Genomic DNA, 21,682 nt, shown 5'->3' with positions numbered 1-21,682 from the left:
TATATATTATAAAACATATACATGCCTATAAGGGTTTTAAATATAATGTGTTTATGTTGTAAGATTATGCAGGAGGGTAGAACCCTTTCAATCTAGTCTCAGTCTTGTCTTAGTTAGAATTTTTATTGCTATGAAGAGGCACCAGGACCATGGCAACTCTTAGAAAGAAAACATTTAATTGAGGGTGACTTGCTTACAATTTCAGAGGTTCAGTCCATTATGACCATGAAGGGGAGCATGGCCGCGTGCAGGCAGTTGTGGTGCTGGAGCTGAGGGTGCTACATCTTACAGGCCACAGGAAATCAACTGATAGTCCTACTGAGGGAAGCTTGAGCAAAAGAGACCTCAAAGCCCAACCCCACAGTGACACACTTCCTCCAACAAGGCCACACCTCCTAATAGTGTCACTCCCTTTGGGGGCCATTTCAAACTACCACAGTCTTGTTGATGAAAGAATTTATAGAAAGACATAATAAGTCAGTAAGCAGATGTTTTATTTAAGTAGGGAGCAAAAACATTTATGCTAGGAAGGAGTGTGGGCAACCACGAGAATGAGGACCAGCAAGGAAGACTGGGGTGTTTCTTTTATTTGTTATACAGTTATGGGTGGGTCAGTCAAACTAAAGCTGTTGGTGTATGTGTAGCAAATTGCTAGTTAAACAATTCCATTGCCAGTAGTGAGATAGTCATATACATGCAGAAAAGGTCTTTGCTTTTGAGACAGGGTTTTCCTGTATAGCTTTGGCTGTCCTGGAACTCACTCATTCTGTACACCAGGCTGGCCTCGAACTAAGAGATCCACTTTCCTCTGCCTCCTGAGTGCTGGGATTAAAGGCATATCCTACTACTGCCTGGCTAGAAAAGGTATTTGCAGTCTTAATCATGCTTAGTTTAAAGCATGTGGCCATATGATAGCTAATCTTTGTTGCCAGCTTGATACATCTTGGAAGGGAGAATTTCAGCTGATGAATTAATGCTATCAGACTGGCCTTTGGCATATCTGTGAGACATTTTCTCAGTTGCTAATTGACATAGGATAGCCCAGACCCCTGTGAACAGTATCAACTCTCAGTAGGCTGACCTTGGCTATATAAGAAAGGTAGCTAAAGGTTAGCCTGGCAGCAAGGCAGTAAACAGAGTTTGTCTGTGGCTACTGCTTCAAACTCTGGTCCTCTGCTCCTGCTTCGGCGTCTCTCAGAGATGCTCTGTGAGTTGCAAGCTGAAATAAAGCCATTTCTCCCCAAGTAGTTTTGATAATGGTGTTTGTCGCTGAGCTGATAGCGTTTTTAAAGATGTAGTTGAGGGTCGTGGAGAGCAGGGTATGCCCTCTTCTTGATTGACAAGAACTGGACAATTGATCTTTAGTAAGAGAAAATCAAGGAGGGTTGATTTTAATGAGGGCATTTGGCCTTTGTCCTTGATCCCTGACCCCCTGCCTAGTGACACTCTTTCCTGTGTTGGGGTGGGGTGAGGTTGTGAGTCTCTGAAGAAATGGAGGTCATCTCAGCTTGCTTGCATTAATTTCAGGTGTCTAAATTCCTTCTTTACTTGTTCTTGGTTTATTTTTATTTTTATGCTGGGGATGGACCCCAGGGCTTCTCATGCCCAGTTGTTAGATATGCACTCTATAAATGAACTGACCCTGCACCCTTTCTTTGAGGGTTTTTGTTGTTGATGTTATTGGTTTTTTTTTTTGCGAAGGCGTCTCACTGTGTTACCATGATTGGCCTAGAATTTGCTTTAAAGAGCAGGCTGTCCTTGAACTCACAGAGATCAACGTGTGCGTGGATACATATGCACACAGGCATGTATATATGTGTGTACACGTATATACATATAGATAAAGATATAGATACATATACAGACTCAAAATCTCCAAGATTTGCCTGGGTGTTGCTACGTAAGCTAGACTGGCTTCAAATTGATCTACCCCTGTTTCCTAAATTCTGGTACTATAATCATACTCCACTGTGGTGGTTTGGATGGGGATTACCCCATAGGTTCTGATTATTCAAACAGCAACAGCCTCTCTAGTTGATGGCCCTCTTTGGAGGGGCTGTGGAACTCTGGGGAGGTGGAGCCCTGTCAGGAATTGCACCACCAGCAGCCGGTTTTGAGGATTTAGAGTCACTCCCTGCTTTTTGATTGCTCTTTCTGCTTTGTGCTTGTGGCTCAAGATGAGAGCTCTTAGTTCCCTACTCCTGCCATAGGCCTGCAGCTCACTTCTCCGCCATAATAGACTTCTATCCCTCTGCAAACACAAGACCAAATAAAGCCTTCCTTCTACAAGCTGCCTTGACAAAAAAGTAACTAATGCAAGCACCATGCCCAGACCAAAATGAGTGTGTTTTATGAAGTCAGGGGTAAAAAAAGCTGTTTGGATGAGGTACATGAAATGAACAACAGATTCCATGTTAAAAACTTCTTTAAGGTCTGGATACTCTATTAAATACATACATAAGTAGTAAGACTGAATGCTTTCAAGAACACTGTCACCTTAATATGGAATCCTAAAAGTAACAGACGTAAATCCCACAGGAATAGGGTTCTAATGATGAGATGCCAAGAGGTGGCATAACTTTGGCTCCAGTTCTTAGCTTCAGTTGTTCAAGGATCATGGCAGGCCATTCAGGATATTAGGTAAGAACTTGGTTGTGTGGTGCTTTGTTGTCGCTGTCGAAGTTCTGGTTTCTTTTAAAAATAATAATCATAAGCTCTGTGTTGACAAACTAATTCTATTCAGTTTGCTAAGGCGGGAATCCATAGCCTCTCTTTCCTCCGCTCCTCTCCTGGCTGTCTGCCCAGCCCTCCCTCTCCACCTCCCTGCTTGTGGAGAGACTAAGTGAGGACAGACTGGCTCGTGTTTCCAAGGGTGAGCTCAGCTTTGGAGTTTCGCTCTGAAGTAGAATTGAGTGTCCTTTAGAAGGGTTTCCTGTTTTGGATCACAGTTTATTCACCTAAATATGCCAGTAAAAACCAAAGGGATAAAGTCTAGGTGGAAAAAAAGGTCATCTACCCTTTACTGAGCATTAAATCTTCAGCCCCAAAGGATCATGTCTCTATCATACATGTTTTCTTGGCGTTCACTTCCTCAACCAACATTTCTTGCGTTGCCCTCTGGATTCAGCCACTGGAGTATGTCTCTGCCCCCATCTCCATCACCCTTGAAACAAACCTGTGAGTGTGGATTACCTCCTTAACATAACTTTAGGGACCTCTGCAGCTCAGGGAGCTAAAGTGACCAGGTGACTTTGCTGGTTAAGGTTCAAAACAGACTCTTCAGTCACCAGAGCTACTTCTTTTTCTACCAGCCTGGTGGGGCAGCTGCCTGTGCGGAGGCAGTTGCTGTGGAGACTGGGCTGTGAGCTGTCAGAATAGTAATGGAGGTATGCACTCTTGTCCATCAGAGGACCACATTTCATTGGTCTCATTTTACCAGCCTATTTATTTAGTGACATGGAAGAAGTTAGCCCAGTATAGACAAAGGGTGGTGCATTTGGCTTCTTGCCTAATCTGGCTAAATGCACTTTTGAAGACGCCTCTTTTCCAAAGCACAGGGAGATTTCCCACACAGGTCAGGAGAGAAGAAAACAAGAGGCTTGCTATTGTCTTTATGGTTTAACAACTCATTGGGACACTGGCCAAACCAATTAGACAAAAGGCAAAAATAGTGTCACAAGTATTAGAGGAAGAGATCAAACAATAGACCTGGAAATACATGTCAAATGACAAACTAGTAAACCCAAAATATAAAATAAATAGGCAAATTAGATTCCTTCCACATATGCAAACAGCAATTAATCAGAAGATATAATGGCAGAGATCACCTTCTCACAAAACAACAAAAAAGATGACATATGTATGTGTGATTCATACCAAATATGTAAAGTCTACATGAGAAACAATTTTTTAAATTTTATTTTTAATTAAAATAATATACCACCCGTCCTTCCTTTCCTCCTAAGTATGCCCTCAAACCATACTCTCTTTTTCTTAAAAAAAAATCAAGATGAGTCAAGCACATGCATTTAATCTCAGCACTTGGGAGGCAAAGGCAGCCAGATCTACATGAGTTAGAGGCCAGCCTGGTCTACAGAATGAGTTCAATGACAGGCACTAAAGCTACACAGAGAAACCTTGTCTCAAAAAACCAGAAGAAGAAAAAAAAAACCAAGATGTACAAATAGAACTTGTTGTGTCTGTCTACTTGTATGTTTATGTTTTTAAGACTGACCACATGATATGGGATCCTTGGAGAAGACTAATTCTTTGCTCTTATTTATTTACAAAATATATGTAATATACAATAAAGTTTTATGAAAGAAAGAAATAAACTAAGGATTGAACAAGAGGTTGGCAAGACAGCTCAGTAGATAAAGACCTGGTGACCTGAGTTTGATTTCCCAAACCTACAGTGGAAGGAGAGAACTGACTGCTGGAATTTGTCCTTGGAACTCAACATGTGTGTCCATACAACACAACAATGTATACGAAAAATTTAAAGAAACAGAAAAACATAGTCTGCTACTCATCATCACAAAGATATAGATTATCCTTAAGCAAAGTTATAATACACACTATTTGTTGCCTGAAACTGGACAAGGTAATAGTATACAGAAAAAAAATAAGTGAACAAAGATAAAACAGGATAATTGTGTAAAAGAAAAGTAAGGGAGCATTCATAACCTTACTAGATATTAACACATGCTCTAGAGCTTCAAAAACCAACTGTGTATTTGTGAATGGATGGAAGGTCATAAAAACTTCAAATAGACCAAAGTACATATTTGTGAATTTGCTAAATAAAGCTTCCCAAATCAATAGAAGTAGACATGAACGTTCTGATTAATAACATCTGAAAAGCTGAGTAGTCATTTGGAAAAAGATTAAGTTGAATTCATACCTCACAGCACACATCAGCACAAAACCCAAATAGATCAATGATTGAAGTTTAAAGAAAAACATTTAATTACTGTATTGGATGATTTTATGTGTCAGCTTGACACAAGGTAGAGTGATCAGAGAGGAAGGAGCTGAGGAAATGCTTTCATGTGATCCAACTGTAAGGCATTTTCTCAACTACTGATTTATGTAGGAGAGCCCTGGCCATAGTGAGTGGTTCTATCTCTGAGCTGCTGGTCCTGGGTTCTGTAAGAAAGCAGGCTGAGAAAGACAGGAGAAGCAAGTCAATAAGCAGCATCCCTCCATGGTCTCGACATCAGTTCCTGTCTCCAGGATCCTGCCCTGTTTGAGTTCCTGTCCTGACTTCCTTCAGTGGTGAATGGCAATGCTGAAGTGTATGCCTAATAAACCCTTCCCTCCCCAACTTGCCTTTTGGTCATAGTGTTTTGTAACAGCAATAGGAACCCTGACCAGAAGTCTAAGGCAAAGAAAGTGATTTCAACTCTTATACACAACCCAAATGCTAAGGCCAGTAAAATGGCTCTATGTATTAAAGTGATTGTCTGTTGAAGGGAGGTCACTTGTTGGTTCCTGACTGCCTGGCTAGCTGAGACCTGAAATAATCACACAGAAACAGTATTAATTAAATCACTGCTTGGCCCATTAGCTCTAGCTTCTTATTGGCTGTAGGGATAAGCCCAGCCCATTAGGGGGTGTGTTTGCCTCGGGCTAATGTTTACTTATAAATCTAGCGAGCGTGAGCCCGCAGCTCTCTCTGCTTCCCTGTTCTCCGCAGGAACCCGTGGTTCTGTAAGTCTATTTCCCCATTAAAGCTGTATATATTGTTACAATCTGTCTGAATTTATTTACGCCATTACACTTGGCGCCCAAAGTGGGGTTTTGCAGATACCCGCCCCGGCGACTGCTGGGAGCCAGCGGCCCCCACCCCCTCCGGGGGCCTCTCCCCCTTGCCAGATGGGATGATTGATATTTGTGATTTACTGTTTTTAAAAAAATTGTATTGGTGCTGTTTCTTGTATATTGATATATTAAATATTGAATGTGAGTGTTCCTACCTCTATTTTTGTATAAGAGTATGCTTATAACTTTGTCTATATTGTATTGATACATCTACCATATCACAATGCACATTTCTACCTCTGATACTATTTATATGACATTGTTTACAGTTAAAGATCATTGTCTTCATATATTGCACAGTTGTTTATTCTCTTAGTCTTCAAGTTAGATAGGTATTGAGAATTATATGTTTGTCATATTTATTTTTAGGTTATCAGGTCTTTTAGATACATAGAGATTATATTTAGTATAGATAGTATAATCTTCAGCCTCTTCCAAGAGCTGTAGAAAATGGCCTTTAATCTAACCTAGAATTCTGTGCCAATGAGACACAATTACTCCTGGCAATGCCACTCTACTCCCGAGAGAACGTTGAACACCAAAGACACTCCACTGGGAGCTTGTCTTCTTGGCAGAACTGGCCTTTGGGTTAAGAAAAGCCCATACCTCAACTACTGACAAAGATATGAAACAGGATTGTCTTATCTTGCCAAGACAGGGTAAGATAATTCTAAAAAAGTTCCTTGCCTTCAGTTATGTTAGGCCTTAGCCAAAGTTGGCTGACTCAACATTACAAATGAGACTTTGGGTGATTGCCCAGGTAGTTGTCTCTGTCATTTGCTGCACATTTTGGATATATCTCGTTTGTTGAGTAGTGTTTATTCCCTTCTCAGATCTTTGATGGAGTTGAAGATTATATAATTATAGTTACTCTCTACATTATTTAGACTCCTTGAGATAGAATGTTTAGCAAAACTTTTGTTCTCAATATTGTTTGTTATATTTATTATTTGTTATTATTGTATATAGTTGTATTTGGTATAGTTCTGTCTTATTTAGACAAAAGGGGGAGATGTAGGGATAAGCCCAGCCCATGAGGGGTAGTGTTCGCCTCGGGCTAATGTTTACTTATAAATCTAGTGAGCGTGAGCCCGCTGCTCTCTCTGCTTCCCTGTTCTCCATGGGAACGGTGGTTCTGTAAGTCTATTTCCCCATTAAAGCTGTATATATTATTACAATCTGTCTGAATTCACTTACGCTGTTACAATTGGCTAACTCTTACATATTAATTTAATTCATTTTCTATTAATCTGCATATTGCCGTATGGCTATGGCTTACTGGCTAAAGTTTCTAGTGTCTATCTAAGGTGGCTCCATGGCTTCTCTCTGACTCTGCCCTTCTTTCTCCCAGCATACAGCCTAGCTTTCACTGCCTAGTTATGTTCTTCCTTGTCATAGGCTCAAAGCAGTTCTTTATTCATTAACTAACAAAAGCACCATGTAGACAGAAGGACCTCTCACACCATTTCCCCTTTTCTGTTTAAACAAAACAACCTGATGACCCGAGTTTGATCTCCAGAATATGCATGGTGGAAAGAGAGAGCTAACTCTCACTGCTGGTCCTCCACACCCTCACTGTAGTTTTTTCTCTCTCTCTCTCTTATACACGTGCACCCACACAGGCACACACACACTAAATAAAACATAAAATCCAGAGACTATCTTTAAAATAATTGATTACTTTAATTACACAAAAATAAGAGTTTCTCATGAGACACACAATTTAAGCAAAATTAACAGATAGAGGAAAAATGAATGAAATGTTTTAATTAATGCCAATGGCATATGACTAGCGTTTGTGATTTTATTTATTTATGTACTTATTGATTTCTTCACTTTCTCATTTATTTGTTTTTCCGTTTTGGGGATCAAGCCCAGAAGTTCACATATGTTATACAGGCACTCTATAACTGGGCCACACATTCCTTAACTTAAAAAAAAATACCAAATGTTCCTAGAAGTGGAAGAGAAAAGATAAGAAAGTGAAGACATTTTAAAAGGCAAATTGTTCATACCTTAAAAGGAATTGATATGCTCTTTAAACATTATAATGAGAATTCATTGAAGTTTAGGGTTATCCTGAGATTTCTTTTCTTGGCACCTTCCAGTTTGAACACCACAGAGTTTTGTCTAGACTGTGGAAAAACTGCTGTCCTCTCCCCCATTGCTCTGAAGACTGCATTATTTGATGCACCTCCAGAATGAAGCACTATAAACTGGGGGACATAAATAGCAATTCATATTCTCATAACATCAGAGGTAGAAGTCTGAGCTCAATGTGTTTACAGGACTTGTGAGATGACTTCCCAGGGCTTCTAGGTGTCCATATCCTCTTCCCCATATCTTGAAATTCTCAATGTATTATCCATGCTCCCCTATGGGTCTGGGTCTGAACTGACCTCAATAACCTTGCTTGAATTTAACGACCTCTTCCAATCTCTTTCAGACCAACTCCATCCCCACATTTCTGGAATTATTCACATTTTGGGTGACAATTCAGACAACAACAGCTCTTATGAAAGGAAACTTAGAAGTGATGAGCCAATTAACACGGCATTACTTTTGATCAGCAAACCCACTTTCTGGAGATCTGTTAGAGAGACAGACCTACAGTCACATGAAATGACATGTACGGCGATATTTAATTAAGCCCAAATGCCCCTGTGTGAAGAGAGGAGGAAGCTCTGTAGGCACTGCTGATGGAGATCTACGGACTAGGAGGTAAAAAAGGCAAGGAGTGAACAGCATAATAATAGCCCGTGGTCTACATAGGAGAAACGCATGGGATTTGTAGAGACTCTGAATGTAAAACAACTGCAGGAAAGGAGACGGCTCGAATTGATTGTTGATAGGGGTATGTGACAGAGAACGAAGCAGGCAGGGTTAGAAATGGAGCTTTCTGTATGTTCTTGGCTGTATGGTTTTCATTTCTAAGTTATGGATGTTCAAGACAATTGAAAAGTATACATGTGACATATATGGATAAAGGTTATCTAAGGATAAAGATATCAGTTTTTGTTTGTAAATCAGGGGAATTCAAAAGAATCAAGAGAAGATGTCTTTTTAAAGTGTAAAGTGTAGCTCACATGGCTTCTAAGCTCAGCTATGGCATCTCTAGCATAAAATGAGACTAATTCTAATCTTTCTGCTTCTGAGAATGGCTAGTCTCAGCTTCTCCAAGTTTCACCAAGCGTTTCCAAATCGCTCTTTTTGGAAGGAAAGAGAACCACAACCATTTCCTCGCTGTTTTCTTTTTCTTTGCAGAGAGGTGACGCGTTTAAAGTCCAGTTGGATTTCATGTGGACCAAAGCAGAGGCTGCCCGGATGCTATTGATCCCCAGCACTCAGCAGCACAAACGCCCTTGGGTGTGCTTTACTTCAAGCAAATAGAAGTGGGCCCCGCTGAAAGTAGGGATGCCTGGCTGGGGGTGGGGGGACCCAAGTGCTCAGCATCCAGCTGAGAGTGAGATTCCTGGAGCAAGCCCCCTTCCTGTCACAGCACCCACGGCATTCGGAATCTGCTCGCAGCCCAACTGCCTCGCTAAGGATGCTCCATCTAAAAGTGCAGTTTTTGGATGATTCCCAGAAGATTTTTGTGGTTGATGTAAGTGGAAATCACGTCGCTATGATTCCTTTATTATTCATTCAATAATGGTCATTTGTGGATAGCTCATTAGCCAAGGATGTTATGCCTGCTTTAGAACCGAATGGAGGAGGACTGTGGTTTTTAGATTTGGAAAAGAAGTCTGTATTTAATGTCACGATGTGGCTCATGTTTTCCCATTAACCTTTCTTCTAGAACATGCTCTCTTTTCTCAAGAGACATTGAAAACAGATTTGAAAAATACGCTAAGTATTTGTGAAAAGGCAGCAACGACTCAGTTCTACCCAATAAGGCATTATTGTTCATTGGAATTATTTATCTGTAGTCTGAGGTAGATTCTGCGGGAAAGGAGATGGGAAGGCTGCCTTCCTTTTCGGAGGAAAACCTATGGGTTACGGGGAGTAGAGTTACAGTTCTAATGAGAGCTTCAGGAAACAACGCCACGAATGAAGGAGAAAATTAGGATAAGAGACGATTTAGTTTGATTTGATACTTAGAGTTCAGAGTTCTTAATATAATTCCTAGCTACAGGATGATTGCACACAATTATACCTCATCTCTTCAAGAAAGAACAAATGTATTAAGCACATCATCTAATGCTCAAGCTCCAACATCCTCACATCTGTGCAATTTGATGTCAGGATTTATGTACGAGCATTTTGAAACGTTCTACTTTTCTTTTTATTGGAAGGCAAAGTGCTGTTTCCTGTGATATTTACATAAGCTACTAACAAGGAACAAACAGTCCATTTTCCATGAAATTCATACAGAAATGTTGCATGCATTTTCCCCCCTTTCACACATAAAGTGACAGCTACTCTAGGCTCAGCGTGATGCGTGGTAGCCCATCTTTCCAATGAGAATTTCATTTTGCCTTGAATCATGTGTTTCGTTGGTGATGACTTTCTGGTTTTAGCTGCTATTTTGCTTTCTCTTCCTTTCAGTTTTATGCGCAAAAGGCATTTCTAGTTCCACGGACCCGAATGATTTGTTTTGTAGCAAATGGATTCCATTAGAGTTATGGGGCATTTCCTATTCTTTCTTGGAAGTATATTTGAGGGGTGGAAAATGTCTTTTGAGTAATTTGTCCATTTGCAAGCTGGTGGTGGGCTGGTGCCGTGCTCCAGAACCCAAATTACTGAGCTATATTCAAAAGATACCGCTGGAGGCTAAATTTTTAATAGATACTTTAGGCATCTCAAAGAGAAATCTTTGACAAAAAGTGACAGAAGAGTTTTATGAATGTGCAGTTCTAATTCAGATCCAATTATATGAAGAGTGGGGAGCGCAGCACTGAAGCTGCATAGACTTCACCTCCCTAGGAGCCAGTTCCAGCAGCTGGAAGGCAGCCTGATTTGGCTTCAAGTCAGAGTGTCTCTTTCCAGCTGCAACACATTGTGTTCCTTAGGAAGATAATGGAAGAGATTTGATACCCAGCAATTCGGGTGTCAAAGCATCCTATCCCTTTTCCTCAGTGCAAGGCTGCACCACGCGTAGCAATCATGTGCCTTCCTGAGTGGGAACAGCACAGGATGCAGTACTATAAGCAGCTTTGTGGGGAGGGAAAAGAGCTTAGCATCTGGCCATCAACACGACAGTGTCTCCTTACCAACAATATCCATAGTGACGATGGTGGTGCTGGTGGTGGTGGTGGTGAGAGCAGGCTCAGGGGATGCAGGACCACTGGATACCTTATATTACCATCACAACATAGTGTGTGCGTACAGAGTGGGGGTTTTGAATCCAGAACCTCCCCCCACTCTTCCTTTTGCAACTGCATGCAGAAAACGCATCTGTCAGTAGTTGGCTAGGCCTGAAACATGACTCATGACCATCATTTTGTATTGTCCCCAAAGGATATATAATTTAGCATACAGTGAACATTTGTGGCTTTTGTAAGCCATTAGCAGGTCCTTCTTTCCTTACCCGTGAAAGAGGATGTATGCAGCAAGACAGTCACTAGACGTCAGGGGCACCGTACTGAAAATTTGCTCACTAATTTTGATGCCTAAAAGCAACAGAAATGGTATGACTCTATCACCTCCAAAGTGCTGGGATTACGGGTTGTCATCAGTTACATGTTCAGTTTGAGGCCAGCATCAGCTATGTGAAACCCCAGCTTAAAAGAGCAAACAAAAAAACAACTTGAAGAAAGTTCTCTTATATCAGCTCTCATATTTCAGACAGATTCAAGCAATACATGGGGTTATAATGAGGAGATCTTATTCATAGCCCAGAAAAGCCATGTGATAGGGTTTCTGATAGCAGACTGAAGTCAGAAGAAGTTTGGGTCTTTCCCTGGGAAGACTGTCCTTTAAAGATAAGGTTCAAGAAAGTAATTTCTTATGCAAGCTAAAATAGTGGCCAGTTAGGCATCCGTGCCAATTGTATAGCACATATATCAGGGTAGATCTAAAAAGCACACACTATCAGATAGAATAATGTTATCCAAGAGAGTAATAAAAATTCAGAACCATTAATCTCTACTCCAGTGGCATAATCTTTATGATGTTCTCAATATTCAAGATCTGTCTTGGGCCTGTAGAATGAGAAGCCTCATTTGTTAAGACTCCACAAGAGCTGAAATCAAAGACTGATTACAAATCCTCAATGCCAAGGTCACCATTTAGACTGGGATTATGTATACTTGGGTCTTCTGATTAAACACTGAGAAGGCCAAATGATGTTAAAAGTCAGGTCTGAGGAATTTAATATGCAGCTTTCATATTTAACAGTTTGGTAAGGCATCTGTAGCCAACCAAAGCCCTACTAGTGACACTTATTAATTACTCATTCATTAATGTAGCTGTTTAGTTAAAAATTACCACTGAGGATCTTGTAAGTCCAGGCCTTATTCTGGGTGTAGCTGACTATCACAGGGGTAGGTAAAGTTCTTTTAAGCAAGGGCGTACTCTAGCCTAAGCCGTGCTAGCTGGGCAGTAGCTTGGCCTGGGTGATTCCTTCTCCTCTTGTTGAGTTGTCAATGTGATTAGTGTACATTTGTCCTAGTCTGGTTTTAACTTGCTAAGCCCTTTAGTTAGATTATTCAGAAGAGCATCTGGCTCTGGAGACATCCTGTTTGCCTGGCGTTTCTTTGCTCTAAGGCAATGTGTGCTGATCTTACAGATGAAGTGTCTGAAAATCGTCATCAGCCTTTTCCACTGCGAATTTTGAAGTGTGTTTAGGGCAAGGCAGACAGCTTCAGCACTGCCAGAAGGTGCCTGCTGAAGTACGATCCTAGGAGGACCATGGAGCAAGAATCTCATCTTGGTTTTCAAGTCCCCATATATATTTTATAAAATTTATCATTGTCAAATTCAGGCATCAACCTTAGGACCGCTGTTAGCATGCTTAGAAGATCAAGGGTGGCTTTTTGGATGCTGAGACTGAGTGGCCAAGAGGAGCTATAGAGTCCTATCAGATGGTTCCAAAAGTGATTACAAGTTTTAGTGCAAATTCAGTTTTGCTCCTTCAATAACGCTAAATTTTTCTGGGCTATTAGAGTAGAGCTTAGGTTTTGACATTGACTACAGATCCCTTATTCCTCCGCATATACACACCACAGCAGCACAACTTTCTTATAACTCGAGCTGTTTGCTCCACTTCCATTTAGATGGAGAGTTTTCTGAAATAGTTATCCCATCACCACAACCGGCCTGACGTCTACACACTCCCTTCCTCTGCTCTGTTCTTGTCTCCACCAAAGCTGTTGTTTCTGGATTTTTCAAAACCACATTTCACTTGATAGTTTCTAGACGCTAAAGTCCAAGCAAGAGGTTGAAGTATCTCTGCTTTGACCTTTGATTGCTAGGTGATCTTGCTGACCATCCGGTGATTACCCAGTAGGAGAACAGTCAATCAGCTCCTCTGATCCCCTCAGGAGCTCACAACAAAGGTCACGGGCTCTCATTTGCTAACAAAGACAAAGGATAGGCAGTGTCTAGACTGAGCATTATCTAAGGCAAATGGAAAAGCAAAGCATTGCCCAGTGATTATTTTTTAATCAGTAGTGGAATTTACTTTATAGGTACTTGTCTAAAGTTGTTTTTTTTTTCCCAATTTGTAGTGATGAGGGAACTTTTGTAATTTGGTCAGCAGTGAATCGGATAACTTGTCCCACATCACAAAGCTAGGGTTTTCCAACGCCAGTGACAGGGATTGCTCTGGTATAATAAAATGCACCTGGATTTCAGGCTGCAAAACCTGCCATCTTAGGCCAGTCACGTCTCCTCTTTGATCTCGAGTTGTGAGGGGTAACGCAAATGTGATAATGTTTATCTGGAGTCTGATAAACCAGGATAAATTGGAATCTGCATTTACAAGCTGTGGGGCCTTGAGGAGCTTATCTGAATCTCAGCTGAATCACAACTGTCAAAAACAAGACTTAAAAGCATTAGGAAATTTCCCCCAAAGAACAGCTCTTTAGGCTGTTGAGTAGGAGGGCCCCGAGAGAGTAAGAGGCCGAAAGCTAGAATGAAGGGGTGATGGTGACTTCTGCAAAAGACAATGTGAAGATGCACGTGCAAACGAGACCAGAACATGGTCTTTTCACAAAAGGAAAAGGTCATTTGGATGGCTGGATTGCAAGGAAGACAGGGATTGACTGAAAAACCAAGGTTCAATACAGATTCCATTGTTCAGGCACTAGGGTCTACCTGTGACGAAGTCCAATCTATCTTCTGAAGGTGATGGAGAATTGGGGAGGCTATTGATGTCAAAAAGTGAGGACATTAAAATAAGCTTGGTTTATTAACTTATCTGTTTAGTTGCCCAACTGATATTTAGTCAAAGATGTGTGCTAGGTCCTTGAGAGAGCAGGTAGAATCTGGATGATAGCAAAGTCAGTGGCTCCAATTTTACAGGTTCAAAGCACTTTCTAACAAATGTGTGCCTGAACATCAGTATTGTAGCCAGATAGGGGCTGAAGGAATTAACGCCATCTAATCTCAAAATAAGCCAGGCTGGACTATTGATTATTTCAAGCTGAAATCTTCTGAGGACGTGTAACTTTGGAAAGGGCCATTTGGCCTTTGTTTTTAACAGACTCCTAATGATTCTCTCCGGAGGGATGGCCTTCACATACCAAAGCTGGGAAATGGCCTTGGTCACAAGAGACTTGTTTAGGTTGCAGAGCCCTTGGGTAAACAAGCTCTTTGATTTAACCCTTATCTTCCAATAGCAACTGCTTCCGTCTGTCATCTGTCTCTGTGCGGATGGCCCTAGAATTTACTACCGTAGTCCAGATACCAATTAAGTCAATTAAGTCAGAGCTTTTTGGTTCTTTGTCTAAATAGTATGAGTGTTCTGTGCTTTGATGATGTCTTCAGAATTAACAGTTGTGCTTATTTCCATGCACTTGTAAACTGAAGAAAGCTATGGCGTAGTATGTAGTTAAATCAGCTAGTGTAGTGATTGGGTTTCTGTAACCAGTCAAAGGAACTGAGCAAGGTAGCCGGTTCCCCAAACCTCTTTCCCTCTCTCCTATAAAGTGTGAAATTAGCCAGCGGTGATTACAGACAAGAAACAGGCCAGACACAAGAGATCCTAAAGGAGGCAGAATTTCTAGAATCATTTTATGACTCCTGTTTGGAGATGGAAGGAAACTGAGGAGCGATCAAGTCAGAAGGAATGCAAGTAATCTTCATGTTTCTGGCCGTTTGGCCACAGAGACTGAAAACCTAGCGAGCAGACTGCACTGAGGGGACAATCATAATTCCCATTTGGATTTAAGGATGGAATTATAGAATGAAATGTATCTGGAGTTGGTTCAGCCTTAATTCTAGTGTCAGCTCTTATAGTTTTGAGTGGGACATCAGGAAGGCCACACCTCCTGCCTGAACCTGTGTTCCTAGCTGTCAGATGGTAACAGTCATACCACCTAGCTTGGGAGACCAGTGGAAAAAATAAATGGGCTAGCAAATGGAAGGTTCCTGGCACAGGGCAGGAACCCCAGGTTTGTTTACCTCCCACTCCTTGCTCACAGAACTGTCATTTCTACCCTTTCCAAAGTGACAGAACAGTCTTCTTCTCCTGGGCTTCAATTTCTTTGCAGAATCCTTGAGCTTGTCAATCACCTCCACTGGGAAAGCCGTGTTCTCCTAGCTCTTCACTTCTCTGGGGCTTTCAAGGAGTGGTTAATTTATCCGGCCCTTCCATTGGGATTTTGGTCATTTATCCTATGAGGGTCAATAATAACTGTCTACTATTACCTAAAATAACTCAGGGTTTCCTTGGAGGAAGTAGATGGAAACAGCCAAACCACATTGTAAATTACTCCATGGTCACAACTCATAGTAATGCTAACCCAGTCAATAATAGCAACAATACTGCCATAGATAGTGTTGATCAATGGTATGGTCTAGATACGTTTTGCATGCTCCATCTTGCATAATCCACACAAATCAAACAAACAAGTGTCATTAACTAGTGTGCTTCTGTAACTTCTCTGTGACTCAAGATTTGTCTCGTCTCTAAAAAAGAAAATTATTAGTACCCACTCCACAGAGTTGTTACAAATTAGCATATGTAATTAAGCAAAGCCAGTAAGTCTACACTGAGGCCCATGGATGAGACTCTGGGTGTAATTTATTCTTACACTTTTCCTTATTACTTTTGTGTGTGTTGTATGCGTGCGGATGCACATGTGCCGTGACACCTGTGATACATGGTCAGATGATAACTTGAGGGGGTCAGTTCTCTCTTTCCCCCATATGAGTCCCGGAGACTGAACTCGGGTCATCAGGCTTGGCGGCAAGTGTTTTTACCCCCTGAGCCATTTCACTGGCTCATCCAGATTTAAACGTTGAATGGACATCCTGAGACTCATGTTCCAGCAACAGCAGCCCAAGCTGGTGAGGTCAGAAATAATAGGTTCTTGTGCATTTGTACAGGTGTGGAAATGGACACAGAGACTGAGTTTCCCAAGACCCCACTGTTGCTTAGTAGGTGAACCAGGACTCAAGTCATAGAGTCTCGAGCTTCAGACTCTTGACTGCTCTGCATTTAGGCTTTCTCTGAAATTACATTGTGAGCAATGAAGCTGCCTGAGTTTTCAGGAATTTGGAATCTGTTCTGTAGATCCATGCAGACCTCCCCATATTGGATCTCCAAAATCAAGGGTTTGCAGATAGAAAAACAGATGAACTGGAGCAGCTCACTTCCTCGCTCACTTGTGGAAAGAAGGCCAAAGGAAGGAACTTGGAAGGTCAGGTCATGGAAAATCAGCCGGGAATCATAAAGCCCAGCCTAGCCAATATTAGCAGTGTCTTTGCCAGGGATTTATTTCTCATTACAGGGGACCAATGCTGCCCAGAGAACGCTTTTGTTTGAACTGAGTTTTCTCTGTCCCTCACAGCCTAAGGTTTGTTGATTTGGAAAATAAATTGAACTGAAAAAGAAAGAAAACGCTTGTGTTCTGTCTGTCAAGGAGCCAGTAAGCCAAATGTGGTTTGGGTACTGCTCATCCCCACCCCCAACCCCACCCAACTGGGGGCCCTTCATCTACTGTCACCTGGCTGCCAGGATGCTTTCCTGCCAGAGTCCAGGACAGGCCTGGCCTGCAGCTGGCCTCTCCCCAGCCTCCTCACTCTCCACAGCAGAAAGGAGGAAGGAGCCAGTCCCAAGAAGATCTGAAGGGAGCTTTGTGGGGGGAGGACCTCAGAACTGGTTTGGAGTCAGGTGGGTGATGGTTGGATGTTTCTTCCTGTCTGCACTTGCAGGAACCTCAGGAAAGAGTTTCAGCTGGCTGAGGCCTTGCCGGCCTCTCGCCTTTCATCACAACACAGGGCCCCCTGACTGCTGTTCCTGCCATCCTGGTGCTGAGGAAGCTTAGCTGAGGCTTCTCACTCTTGGCCAGGCACTCTGTTGCTAACAAGCAAGAGTCCATTAAGTTTCTCTCTTCTCCAGAAACAGCAGTTCTGTGTTTGTCTGGACTGTCAGGAACACAAACATGTCTGAGTCTTAAGAATTTAGGTTTAACTTGTGCATGAAGACAACGAAGCTGACAACTATGGCCCAGAGAAAGCAGATTTTCAAAGTCACTAAAGGGGATCCAATGTCTTGGGGTCAAAGGTCAATGGCCCTGGGGGCAGAACTAACTGGGGTAACAGGAGAGGCCCAGCTATTTCCTCGAAGGGCCTGAAGCCGGCCAGCCAAGTGCCAGAGAGCAGTGCTAGCCTTTGTGATACTTGCTGTCACTCAACAGCACCGTGACTGACAGAGCTGGAAACGATTTGGTTGGCACATTTCTCCCACAAAGAGGCCTGGCCTTTAGAGTTCCTCTGTACCCCAGGAGGCAGGTCACAAGCAGAGTCACAAGCCGCTAGGACAAAACCCTCCTGATAAGATCAGCTGAAGGCCACAATGCTAGGCTAAACTGGAAGGTGACAGGCATTGGGAGAGAACAGCAGGCTGTGAAAACAGCAGCTATGTGAACCTCCAGATATCGCCCCTGCCCCCAACACCACCAGAATCTTTTTTGCTGTCCACTTTTCTTTATTCCTGCTTTTCCTCTCTCCCCAACTTCCTCCCTGTCTTCTGGTCCCAAGGTGTGGGGCCAGAAAATGGATTTTGTCTAGAATGTGCTGACCCCCGGCCCTGGAAGCATTTAGGCGTGGCGCCTCACAGCTACTCGTAGGGCTTAGCTGTCTTAAACAAGCAGCCCTTTGTCCTCTGAGATTCCTTTTGTGATGATGAAAGTCACCTTTCCGCAGACTTAGGGACAGACAAAGGTCCTCCAGAACCCGGTGCTCAGGACTTCACAAAGTTCCTGTCAGCTGCCTTCGAAGCTAGGAGATAACAGTTTCCACACCTACCCATGTTTCTGGAGGTCCCACTTATTTCACACAATAAGTTCTTATTTAAACAAGAACCTAACAGTCCTTACTAGTTCCAGGCACCACAGTGCCGGAAGACATCCACCATAATAGGTTTCTTCCCCTGGCACCATGGGCCTTCAAAGGAAGCTCTTTCTGACCTGAGCCCTAAATGACCAGTGCTAATTATTTAGGCGTGTGCTGGGGCGGCATTGGGGGCTGAGAGGGCAGAGGCGAAGATGGTCCAGAGACAAAGGAGGAAGCAAGGGTAAGCCTGTGGTGTGTAGATCAGGCGGGCTCCTCTGAGTGGTGAGGAAATGGAGTACTGAGAGACTGGAGACAGGAGAGAGAAGCAAGAGCCAAGCAGAGGGGGCTCATGCGAAGAAATTACTGTTCGGCAAGGTTACATATGGGCCCAAGGTCGTACAACTACCCCGAAAGACAAGTCAGGAGCTAACGGTAACAAGCTGACTGCAGAACTGCCTAGTCTGGGCTCAGAAAATCCTGTCACAGTTTCACAATGAGCAAAGCCATTCGCTGACCTGTCTCCTTTTTGCAACTTGTATTTGGACTTCAGCATTTAAAAATAAATCTTAAAATGTGTCAGTTTTACTTAGCTCTGTGTCTCAAGCAATAGTAAAACAACCAATAACAGCAACAACCAAAACTGCCCCAAATTAGCTGAGAAAATTGAATTTCTGGGAAAAAATGTATCCTAAGGGAACAATTAGGGTTGTGTCTATAGATGTGTGTACTTCTTTCTGTGCAAAGATATTTGTCTTCATTTTGTTTGGGACTGCTAAGAGGAGAAGACAGCTTAGCCGTCAGCAAGGTGGTTTTCTATGGCCTTTGTCATGCAGTACTAAGCTTGTAAAAAGTTTGTCACTAAAGACTTAGGTGACATCCATTGAAAATTGTCCTGCAAGCTTTACTGTAAGGTCCTTAGATTGGCTGATCTAATGAAATTCTGAGTGCATAATTTCTTCTTTTCTGTTGACTTATTTCCTCATTTTTTTTTTTGGAGGCAGGGTCTCATCTACCCCAGGTTCCCTTTAAGCTCCATGAACTCGCCATGTAGGCGAGGCTAGTCTTGAACTCTTGATGCTCCTACTTCCTCCACACCCCAAATGCGGAGACTCCAGATGGGCATTAGCATATCTAGTTCATTCCAGACTTATTTGTTTATCCATCTCTTGAGATAACTTGCTGTATTGCCAGCGCTTATCTGGAAATCATGACTCAGGTGAGCCTCCCAAGTAGGTGGAGCTCCCTAAAGAGTTGAGAGTAACAACGCGCACCACCATGCTTGATGCCCTCATTTTTTAATAAGCACCTATTGCTTTGGAGTAAGGCCAAAAATCCAGAACCAAAACAACAAGGGAAGCTTCATTTAAAAAAGCTGTCCCAATGATAAATCTGTGAGGTACTGCATATGTTAATTAGCTCAAATTAATCATTCCGCAGTGTATACATATTTTAAATGTCATGCTGCGCATGATAAATATGTGTAATTTTTACCTATTCATTTACAAATAATACATTTAAAACAGTTGCAGTATAAAGTCCTTTTCTGCCTAAGCCACAAAATGGGAGTTCTTCCGAAAGTGGTAAAGCTCCTATAGCAAAGTCATATGCCCTGCAGATGTGCCAGGTCCCTGCTCCTAAATATCAAGCTGTGGTCCACTAGCCCACAAGGACCCTCGGACTCTTTTCCAACCTAAATTATAATGATAATAGCTGGTATGTGTTTAAAAATGTCTATTGTGTTCCAGGCATGAAACTAGGAATTCTGCATGTGTTCCCTAAATGAAACTCACGGCAAGATAGGAGGCAGCAACACTCCTACCTAACAACTGGGAGGTGTGTAGAAGCGACACGCTCAAGTTTGCAGACTAATCTTGCTTCTGCTTCCATCTGCTTGGGTGGCCAGGGAAGAACTGTCACAAGTTCAAAGGCCTGCCTAGGAACACAGAGACAGTTCAAGCACAGACGAGGCAAACTAGCAAGATCTTGCCCCAAACACAAATCCGAAAAGTACTAGGAATATAGCTCGGTGGTAGAGTGCTTGCCAGATGTGTGCAAGGCCCTGGGTTCAGTTCCTGGCACTAAAAATGTAGCTATCTAGTTAAGGGGTAGAAACAAGCTTTGCATGGGATGGTACTGGGGAAAGATCCTGTAACTCTGACCCCTTTCCCTGTTCTTGAAGGCCTGGCCATTTTAGAGCTGCTGCCTTAGCGATCACAGGTGCAGGGGATGATGGTACAGATAATGTTCAGCAGCTGGTCGGGGAAATTGGCTTGAGGAAACAGTCTTTCAGCTCTTAGGGAGCCTTCATGGGACAGAGGAACAATGAAAACAGTTCCGAGATATCGCAAAGGTGTGTGGCGTCAGAGGATCACATGGGAACACAAAGGTGGCCTTGCTTTTTTTTTGTGCTCTCAGGGAATAGGAGAAAGTTCAGGCGAAGCGAGGTCTATGAAGTCTGGGAAGGCAAAGCATGTACACTGACTTATTAGTGCTTGGCCTGGGACATAGTAGGTGTTCAAGAAATATGAATCTACGCATTTTGTTCATGCTCTTGGCTGCTAGGCAACTAGTCCCTGCTCAGATGGCTGAGTCAGCAGGCCAAATGCCAGTCTGCTGATTTTAGGAGGCAAGAAGGATGCAGTACACATATTTTATATAGTAGAGTATCAATTTTTTTCTATGCAGGTGTGTGATTGTGCGGTTTCAGTAAGCCTCCTCTGGTCCTATGAAATGGATATACCAGGAATGGGGAGCAGGAGCACCCTGCCTCGGGCTCTTGCGGAGAACGAAACAGAAGAGAGGTCACCTGGACCCTACCAACCCACAAAGGCCCCTTTGGATGCTGCCAGGAGCCCACTTCTGCATTTGAAACAATGTGGAATAGCTAGTGTCAATTTAACATTCCAAAGAGAAGAATATCTTTGGCTTTGACTTATAAATAGCAATGAGTCAGCTTAACCAGATCCTTCTCCAGAAATACCTCCACCTAAGCAATCAAAAGAGGAAGGTATTGGGAAGCATGTATTGGGAATGACTAATTTTAAGACCCGAAGGCTAGCCTCTTTTGGGATCAAGTTTCCCACTGAACATTGCTCATGACTTAGAAATTCTTCTTGGCTTGCCCACAGTGTCACATTTTGCAAGTCAAATCATGCTTTCTCTTTCTCGTGCACTGGATTTCTTGATGCGCAGTATTTAAAGGCAGTGTACGAATTAAAAGTGCCCCGGACAAGACTGTGCTTGCGCCTGGGTATGACTAGAGAATTCTAGCCAGCAGCTTTGAGTTCTGGCATACGCCCCCTCATGGTAGAGCTTCCAGATCGAAATGTCGAGGTGGGGAATGACAAAGGCCAACTGTAATGGGGCCGAACCCAGACTGAGAAGAATGCGGGACCCTGAGGCATTGGTTGGAGTC

General features: G+C 42.6%; 1 protein-coding gene across 1 annotated transcript in view; it reads left to right on the top strand.

Annotated features, from left to right (window-relative positions):
* Positions 1–21,682, top strand: part of Frmd7 (FERM domain containing 7) — an 87,742-nt gene that overhangs the window by 36,286 nt on the left and 29,774 nt on the right. Inside the window, exons 2-3 of the mRNA XM_075958541.1 lie at positions 9,088–9,189; positions 9,323–9,427. Coding sequence (XP_075814656.1) covers positions 9,088–9,189; positions 9,323–9,427 — 207 coding nt within the window. The remainder of the gene's footprint in view (positions 1–9,087; positions 9,190–9,322; positions 9,428–21,682) is intronic.

Source organism: Microtus pennsylvanicus, chromosome X (assembly GCF_037038515.1).
Source record: "Microtus pennsylvanicus isolate mMicPen1 chromosome X, mMicPen1.hap1, whole genome shotgun sequence".
Taxonomy (NCBI): domain Eukaryota; kingdom Metazoa; phylum Chordata; class Mammalia; order Rodentia; family Cricetidae; genus Microtus; species Microtus pennsylvanicus.
Note: the sequence above shows the minus strand (reverse complement) of the source record. Positions and strands in the feature narration are given on the sequence as shown.